We start from the raw sequence: 10,158 nt of genomic DNA, 5'->3' as shown, positions 1-10,158 counted from the left end.
AGTGAGCAATGGCGCAGGCTTGAGATAACATATTTTTAATTTACATTACAGTAAAAGGCTTAATACTTCACAGAATAAGAAATGTAACCGGTTAAAAGCAAAAAGACCCTAGTTTTTTGAGAATATAGACAATGGCTATAAATAATAATTGAATGGGAAAACGACAGTATTGCTGCAATTATAGTTTTGTAAAATTTTATGTTTGTCAAAACAATTAACATTATATTATATATTTTAATGATCTGTGATTATTTTAAAATTTACTGTATATAGGTGAAATGGTAATTTAAATTAGCTTTGATGCTTCAACATAAAGTTCTGAGTTTGCATTGAGTCTGTTGAGTATGTGATAATGCCCTAATACTGTTCCTGTTAATCATTTGTATTTTTTTAATTTATATTTGCTTACATCCCTTTTATCATACCTTTTCTATAAAAAAATTTCTAAAGATTACTTTGCATAATGTGTTTTATTCCAAAAAATATTTTAGGAGTATTTGAATAAACACATTAGTTAATGAAATAAATGTAAATTTAAAGATATTGACTTTTGATTTAATATTATTTACTTATATGTATATATAAAGATCAATAATCCAAACTGAATTTCATGAATGAATGAAAATAATTTGAAATGATATGTACGAGAAGGTCTTAAAAATTTCATGTATTATGTTTATTGTGAATAAATATTCATTAATTCTTCAAATTTTGTATCAAATAAACCTACTATTTAATGCCATTTTTCCATGACCATTGAAATTCGTGTATTTATTTATTTGAAAATCATAGTTACAGACAGGGAGGGAGAGCTGTCAGGAGGTCTTCCATCTGCTAGTTCACTCCCTAAGTAGCCTCAACAGCTGGAGCTGGAACAAACAAAGTTCAAACGCCAAGAAATTCCATCCTGCTCTCTCACATGGGTGGCAGAAGCTTAAGTACTGGGGCCGTATTCTGCTGTTTTCATGGGCTTATGGACACTAGCTTGATTGGAAACAGAGTAGACAGAACTTGAAATGGAGCTCTGAAGTGTGATGTGTTGCCACAACACCAACCTGATGGCCTTTTTAAACTATTCCCCACATGACGTAGTTTACACAGTTTTTATAGCAATAAGTTGGTTAGCTACATTAGCATAAAGGAATAAAGGAATCCACCTTTTAGAACATCCTTGTTGGTTTTTCCACTTGTCTGAACCCTACTGACTCCAGGTGTTTCAAGTGTTTTCTACTTCTTTTCTTTCAATGTGATCCTATCACGAAGGACTTCCCTTAACATTCTTTTTTAAGGGAGAAAGTTCTAACGTTTCCACTTAGTGTTCTTGTGCCCGCTCTCTTTGTCTCTGTCTCTCTCTCCGCAGCAGTTGTTCCCATCTATAAAGATCCTTAATTGTTTTTATTCCATCACTATCCTCTACCACATCCATAGGGTGACATCTTTATATATAAATAATGTGTTCCTTCTTACTCATACTGTACAACCCAGCCTTTGCAAAGGTCTTTTCACCAATGTCTTCCCTGTCGGGAAGACTTTTCCTCCTGTGCTTTCATGGCTAACTCTTCCCTCTTTCAAGTCTTTGCTAAATGGTGAAGTGTTGATTACCATCTACATTGACCTCACTATTTCTCATTGGTCCCTTATGCCCCACACCTGAAAAGTCCTTCCCACCATGATCTGTTAAATGTTGGGCTTTTTAATTAATACATTTCACCTGCTCACATGATGCCTCACTAATGGTTGTATGTTTTCTTACTCCTTTTGAGAATTTATAAACTATATATATACAAATTGATAAGACCAGACTTGCATAGCAACATTTTAATTTGTCTCTCAGAATCTATCTTTGATCAAGCTGATTACAAATAATTCAGAATTTTCAATAATTTTACCAAACTTAAAGGAATCATTTTTTCTGACCACAGTTCAATGAAGTTTAAAATTACTACTTAAAGCATACATTAATTTTTTTTTCTTTGATACGTAGAGAAACAGAGAGAAAGATAGACAGTGTTTCCATTTGCTTTCCCTCTCTCCAAATGCCCACAGTGGCCATGACTGTGTCAAATTAAAGCTGGGAGCTCAGAACTCAATTTTAGTTCCCCATGTGGGTGGCAGGAACACCGTTACTTGAACCATTGTCCCTGCCTCATAGTGTTTGCATTAGGAGAAAGCTGGAATCAGGAACCAAAGATGGGAATTGAACCCAGATACTCCAGTATTAGATTTGGGCATCCAAACTCGCATCTAGATAGCTAGACAAATGACTGTCCAACACAAAATCATTAATTAAAATTTAAATATTTAATCATAAATTATTAATTAGTCAAGAAATAAAAAAATCAGACATGTAATATACTAGAAAAAGTATAAACCAAAGCAATGTATGTGAATGAAAATAGTGACATTCAGAAGAATAATGTAAATACTAAATTCTAATATTATTAACTATATAAAGTAAATAAGATAAACAGTTATAACTAGGTGCTATTGAAAGAAAAATCAGACACAATGTAAAGGAGAAATGAAATTATAAACTAAAACAAAAATATGTTAGAACTGTAAAACAAATTACACAGGAACTGGTGTCATGCCATAGCAGATTAAGCCACTGCCTATGACACCAGCATCCCAAATGGGCGCAGGTTAGAGTCCCAGCTGCTCCACTTCAGATCCAGGTATCTGCTAAAGTACCTGGGAAAATCAAGGGAAAATTGCCCAGTGCTTGGGCCCCTGACACCCATGTGGGAGACCTGGATGGGGTTCCTGGCTCCTGGCTGTTGCAATCATGTGGGGACTAAACCAGTGGATGCAAGCTTTCTCTTTCCCTTTCTCTGTCTCTTCCTCTCTCTGTGTAACCCTGATTTACACATAAAAACATTCATCTTAAAAAATTACACTTTAGTAATTAAAAGAGTAGAGTTATTATATTGTTAAATGATCCAAACAGTACAATAATAAGAATGATCAGGTATGAGATAGAGGGAAGTGAGGAGGAGCACACAAGAAGGGGATATAATGAATTAGGTAATTACAGAATGTCATCACTTGAATGAAAATTTTTAAATCTCTGGTCAGACTTCAGCTTCTGCAATGAATCAGTAGATGTATAAGTATTGCCACATCATAGTGAATAGCTCTAAACTTGGATAAACTGGGTTTCAAAACTGGACGTCAATATTGGGAAAGTACTGCAAAAAATTAAACAAACAAACAAACAAAAAAACCTTGCTGATGGTGATTTTGCAGTGCCATGCACATAAGCTGGCCTTGCAATGGAAAGTCATCCTTATCTTCTTATGAGAATTAAAATCAAAGGTTAAACCTACAGTGAAATATTTTGATGCTTACTTTTTAATCTCCTAATTAGCCTATCTCAGTGTCACTAAAATTTAGGTGAGTAGAACTGCCATTCCAAAAGTTCAACAAAGATAAAATAAATACAAAAATATCTCTTTTGCTCATGCCAACCAATTATCTGCTGCAACTCTGCATTATGGCCCACTTTCTGAAACAGTCACTTTTGAATCTACATGGAAATTGACTTTAATGTCATGACTTAAACAAGATTTATAAGACTATTTCACTCTGATTCTTTTTATGCACATTGCCAGTTTCTTTGTTTTTAAAGAAATAATTGTCAAAATATTTAAATGTCATTTTCATAGTTAAATCTTTCAGAAAAAAAAATCTCCACCAAGACAGGAAAATATATGGCACAAATACTACAAGAATATGAACTTGGGCTGGCGCTGCTGCTCACTAGGCTAATCCTCTGCCTATGGTGCCAGCACTCAGGGTCCCGGTTGGGGCAGCAATTCTGTCCTGGTTGCTCCTCTTCCAGTCCAGCTCTCTGCTGTGGCCCGGGAGGGCAGTGGAGGATGGCCCAAGTCCTTGGGCCCTGCACCCGCATGGGAGACCAGGGGGAAGCACCTGGCTCCTGGCTTCAGATCAGTGCAGCGCGCCAGCCGTAGTGGCCATTTGGGAGGTGAACCAAGGGAAGGAAGACCTTTCTCTGTCTCTCTCTCTCTCACTGTCCAACTCTGCCTGTCAGAAAAAAAAAAAAAAAAAAAAAAGAAAAAAGGAATATGAACTTGGTGACATTGCCATACTGGAATAGAAAGTCTATTACTCCTTTTAATGCCTCAAAATTTCTATCAGCTGGTGAATGTTTATTTGACTTGGCTATGGAATGCTAGCTAATATGTAATAGACAAAAGTGTGAGGTTTATAAAGATTATATGAATACAGCATGTTAGACTCAAAATGAAGATACTAAATATATATAAATTATACCTACAAATTAGCATTGTGTATACAAAATGAAATGATTAGTAGAAGTTAAAATATTTAACGAAACATTAGTATTGTAATTTTTATCATTTTATGCTTTGTTTCACTGTATTTTTTCATATTGAACAAGTGTTATTCTTATGATAGTATCACATGTTTTAGTCTAAATATGTTTCATTATGAAATAATGTCATTACAGTTCTTGATGGCTGTAGTCAGGGTAGAGAATTATTTCTGTGTAATTTACTTTTCAACCACCCTAATTGAAAATTTCCTTATTTGAAAATTACACAAAATATTCATGTACAACCACCAAATGTACCTCCAATTTGATTTAACTACTGTGTGTCAATTAAAAAACAGGTACAAAAATCAGAAAAGAAAACCAACTTATCAGTTGCTCTTCATTTGACGGTTATAACAGGAAAGGACAAACATTTGCTCAAAACCAAGTATAGTTTCCTTTAATCATTCCCTTTGGTCCTTGGAAAAATGCCAAACACCCTGCCTTGGAATTGCGCCTCTGAGGTTGACCAAATGCATGATCAACAACACCCGAGACACGAGGTTCCTGAAATTATCCTGCGGAGTGGTAAGGTATCCTCCTCTCTGTATATAGTCACAGTTGTTTCCCGGTATTTTTCTTGTGAAATATTTTCCTTTTAAAGTTTCCATTTCCCCAGGACACATACAAAACTTCAGAGCTGATTTATTTTATCTCAAAATTAAGCAAAATGAGTGCAGAAAAATGTAAAAAATATCTCAAGAGAAAACAATATATAGCATAAATTTTCAACTCCTTAAATGATTTTCATATTTTATTTGCAAAAAAAAATAAAATTGACTAGTTTCTAGGCAGAAAAGATTAAAAGAAAGTCTTTCATCATCTTTGGTTCACAGTAAGTATCTGAAAATTGGTATTCTTGGTTCAAGTTAAGAAAAATTAGGTCTTTGGCAGAAAAATATGCATGCACACATATTTAATTTAGCTGTTTCTGTAGATAATAGGAGGATTTCCAGACCAGAAATATGGGGCTGAATAAATCAAGGTCCACAAGCAAATAATATTTTGAAAATATTTGGAAGAAATTTTATTTTGAATGAGCCAAGGTTGTAAAAACATAATGTCTTCTGGGAATCAATACTAATATATCATCTAGAATTTTAATCAATCCAACTGAAGTCTACAAATGAAGAATTTTATAAGTATAGATAGAAAAGAGATCATATGTGATACACATAATACATCAAAACTTTCTCTTTTTTCTCTTCTTGTTTATTATATATCTAGAATTTTTAGAAAATTTGCTGTAAATAATTAGTAATTCAGTATTATTAACAGGCTTTCTGGACTCAGCCTATCATGGTAGAATTACAGAGTGGACAATTAGTTCTAACACTGAATAAGCTTTACTTTCTGTGCTCTTTTTCTCAAAAATGAAGGTAAAGGATTTTGCAATAACAACGATTAATATTTTCATGTATATTAAATGTGCTAATAATAGATTGCATTTCAAACAAGGGAAATTTTATTTTATTTATGCAGTATGTATCATCTATTATATAATATTCAAGTATCAAGTTGTACCTATATCTATATTTCACAATAAAATTTAGATTTTCCAGTATGTATTGTAAAACCCTTCACTGAAAATTTCTAGAAAACTTGAGCTAATGATCCAAAAAGGGTCATTCTTATACACAAAGCCAATTTTGATTTCTCAACAGCTTGAAGCAGTTAGATACTATGAGTAGAAGGAACAACACGAATGTGCCTGACTTCATCCTTATGGGACTGACAGATGCTGAAGAGATCCAGCTGCTCCTCTTTGTGCTGTTTCTGCTGATTTACCTGGTTACTATATTGGGGAATGTGGGGATGATATTGATAATTCACCTGGATCCCCATCTTCACACCCCCATGTATTTTTTCCTCACTCACCTGTCATTTCTCGACCTCACTTACTCAAATGTCGTCACACCCAAAACCTTAGAGAACTTACTGACCTCCATCACGTATATTTCATTCACGGGCTGCTTCACCCAGATGTACTTCTTTGTCTTCCTGGGTACTGCTGAGTGTTTTCTTCTGTCCTCAATGGCCTATGATCGCTATGTAGCTATCTGCAATCCGTTACAGTATCCACTTATTATGTCCACAAGACTCTGCCGTGCCCTCATCACAGGGTGCTATATGATTGGATTTATGGATTCCTCAATCAATATGCTTGGCATGAGTAAATTGCTATTCTGTGACTCCAATGTAATCCATCACTTTTTCTGTGATACATCCCCAATCCTAGCCCTGTCCTGCACTGACACATATGGCACTGAAGTCATGATATTCATTATTGCAGGCTCTACTTTAATGGTGTCCCTTATCACAATAGCTGTGTCCTATGTGTCCATTCTCTCTTCTATTCTGAAAATTCATTCCACTTCAGGAAAGCAAAAAGCTTTCTCTACTTGTGCCTCCCATCTCCTGGGAGTCACCCTATTTTTTGGCACTATGATTTTTACTTATTTAAAACCAAGAAAAACCTACTCGTTGGGAAAGGATCAAGTGGCTTCTGTTTTTTATACTATTGTGAACCCCATGCTCAATCCACTCATTTACAGTCTTAGAAACAAAGAAGTGAAAAATGCTCTTCTTAGAATAATGCAGAGAGGAGACACCTTCAGGTAATTAAGACGGCTGTGAGGCTAAACATTCAAACTCATCTATACTTTGATTTTTATTTTTGTCATGTATTTCCTTGGTCATGATGAAAAATTTGAACCTGAACCTTTTAATTTGTACTTCTTTTGAAGTTATCTTTTGTTGACCAAATATCAGGAAACATTGTAAGAAATCTAAATTTTAACTTCAAATAATATGTATATATATTATAAGGATAAATTTATATGTGGTTAAGGGCAGCTGATGTGTAAAAACAAAATCAAGATTATCACTTTTAAAATAATAGCACACAAATACCCATGCATATGCCAATTTTGGAGAATTTCATTATATAAAACTCTTACAATTTAGGTGCAATAAAAGTTTCAGAAATCATCTTTTAATATAAGGAGAAGAATTAAATCAGAGTGGTTAGGAATGCTTCTTTTGTTTGTTTGTTTGTTTTAAGATTTTTTTTATTTTATTTGAGAGTTAGAGTTACAGACAGTGAGAGGGAGAGACAGAGAGAAAGGTCTTTCTTCCTTTGGTTCACTCCCCAAATGGCCACCACAGCTGGCGCTGCACCGATCCTGTGGTCTGAAGCCAGGAGCCAGGCGCTTCTTCCTGGTCTCCCATGCGGGTGCAGGGACCCAAGGACTTGGGCCATCTCCTACTGCTTTCCCAGGCCATAGCAGAAAGCTGGACTGGGGTGGAAGTGGAGCCACTGGGACTAGAACTGGCGCCCATATGGGATGCCAGCACCGCAGGTGGAGGATTAACTAACCTACTGCCCCACAGCACAGGCCTGGAACACTTGTCTTGTAGTCAAGAGTTCCAGTATTTAGATTCAAGTTCTTCTACAATGTTAGCTCTATAACCTTTAGTAAGTCAAAGAAATTTAAGCCTCAATTTCCATAATTATATGAGATAAATTGTAATTTCAGTTCCATATGATTAAAGAGTAACTGTCTAGTATTCAAGACAGTAATAGTGGATGCTGATTGCCTTAAAAGTCTGATGTTTGAAATATTGTAATGCAAATGCCTTTTCTGAAGAAAAATGTACTTTACAGATTAATTTTGGTTAATTTTATTGGCAGACAAGTATAAAGAAAAACAATTGACAATTAATTTAGAATTAGAACAAAACAAGTAGTGAAATAGTTATAGAAAAATGGCATATGCTAATATTAGGGAAAAATTGGAAAATATATTAAAATTTAAAAGGAAATAGAAAATTAATATTAGTGACTGCTTTGTACATCTTTTTCTAGACCTATCATTTTGTCTTTTCTCTCCTTTTTTTTTTTTTTTTTTTTTTGACAGGCAGAGTGGACAGTGAGAGAGAGAGAAAGAGAGAAAGGTCTTCCTTTTGCCGTTGGTTCACCCTCCAATGGCCACCACGGCCATCACGCTGCAGCCGGCGCACTGCGCTGATCCGAAGCCAGGAGCCAGGTGCTTTTCCTGGTCTCCCATGCAGGTGCAGGGCCCAAGCACTTGGGCCATCCTCCACTGCACTCCCGGGCCACAGCAGAGAGCTGGACTGGAAGAGGGGCAACCGGGACAGAATCCGGCGCCCCGACCAGGACTAGAATCCGTTGTGCCAGTGCCGCAGGTGGAGGATTAGCCTATTGAGCCGTGGCACCAGCCTAGATCTATCACTTTGAATGTGTATATTTTGCACAAAAATATTTCATTCTCTATATACTCTTTTTCATCTGGCATTATCTACTTACATGTTTAAAATTTGATATTCTCTGTCATTGAAAACTGGGAGATTAATGTGTTCTTAGTACTTGGGCAAATTCTAGATGTTAGTTTTACAGTTTTGGACCTGAGATGTAAATTTTTTGAGTTAAATATCTGTACACAGTGATGCCTCCTTTGGGTGCAGAAGGGACACTTTTAAAATTCCACCTTTCTGTAATGTGTCAGAGGCATCAATAAATTGTCACGTTGTTAAATTTTGTGTGGTTAGAAATATTTCCCTTTTTTGTGTTCCCATAGATTTTTAATATTTTAAACTAAATCTAGAATGAAAAGGTTGGTATTTTTGTTTTATCATTTTAATAGAGAAAAATTATATAGCAAATAATTGAAAGTGAATTTGAATGTTGTGGAATCCAATAAACTTTAGTCATACAAAGTGTGAAAATTTTCTTTACAAAAAGATTGTCTTTATGTATTCTAGAATTGGAACTATAGTTTTTAGTCTTATTTTAAGGTTATTTTAAATTATATCATTTAATTTTCAAATTGTTCTTTTTTAAGCTTTTGAAACACTTGCTAGATGGACTGTTTTCATTCAAATAGTATTTTATCAGTGTGTGTTGGCATCTTGATTGCTGGACCACACATCTGATCCTAGTGGAATTTTCATGTAGGTTATTGGGATAGTGATTCTTGATGAAGTTGTTGAAAGTTTTATTAACCATAGTTTTAGGTGTAAATGCAATCACTCTTATTCCTATGCTCACTTCTTCTTGTGTCTAAGAATGATTGCTTTTCTTAATGTTAAGGAACAACAATACAAGAAGCCTTGTCCAAGCTTTCCTTATCAATTTTGAAACTTTGTTTTCAATAGAACATAAAAACAATTTAGAGGGGCTGGCACTTTGATGCAACTTGCCTGACAGCATCCCATGTTTGAGTGTTCAATTGAGTCACAGATGCTCCACTTCGAATCCAGCTTTCTGCTAATATATCATGGTCTCTATAAGAAACATGAGATTTATTTCATAACTGGTCAAAATAAATTAGAAACTGAAGTACTGGAAAATATTATTCTGAATCTCAAATTCACATATACATATTAGCTCACATACATATTATTTCTTAAATGGAAAAAAATTTAGTTGTTACGTTCCAATGTAATTTTTCTGGTGGAGTCAAAGGACAGTTATATGTTTGGCAAGAGATTGAATTCCATCAAAAACAAATGTATGGCGACCAGAGGTTTGGAATAGCAGATTAAGCCACTGTCTGACGCTGGCATCCCATAGAGGTGCTGGTTTGAGTCCTGGGTACTGCATTTCTTATCCAGTCCCTGGCAACAGCTGGCAAATGTTTTAATACAAAATATTTGAGCAAATATTTTAATTGCAGTAAATACTACTGTGTTCCTCATATTTGTTTATGTCTTCAGCGTTTCAACAGTCATGTACATATTGCCATTCAAAATGAATTTTATTTAGTGAAGAAATTCTCTTT

At 34.9% G+C, this 10,158-nt stretch overlaps 1 protein-coding gene across 1 annotated transcript; it reads left to right on the top strand.

Moving 5' to 3' along the window:
- The first annotated feature begins 5,939 nt into the window (after positions 1-5,939).
- LOC100345912 (olfactory receptor 8H1-like) lies at positions 5,940-8,525 on the top strand. Its single transcript, XM_002708926.3, has 2 exons — positions 5,940-6,951; positions 8,292-8,525. The coding sequence occupies exons 1-2, from the start codon at positions 6,038-6,040 to the stop codon at positions 8,383-8,385; spliced, it is 1,008 nt and encodes a 335-aa protein (XP_002708972.2). The 5' UTR covers positions 5,940-6,037; the 3' UTR covers positions 8,386-8,525.
- Positions 8,526-10,158: the final 1,633 nt, after the last annotated feature.

This window comes from Oryctolagus cuniculus, chromosome 1, assembly GCF_964237555.1.
Source record: "Oryctolagus cuniculus chromosome 1, mOryCun1.1, whole genome shotgun sequence".
Lineage (NCBI taxonomy): Eukaryota > Metazoa > Chordata > Mammalia > Lagomorpha > Leporidae > Oryctolagus > Oryctolagus cuniculus.
The sequence above is the reverse complement of the archived record's forward strand: the minus strand, read 5'-3'. Positions and strand labels throughout refer to the sequence as shown.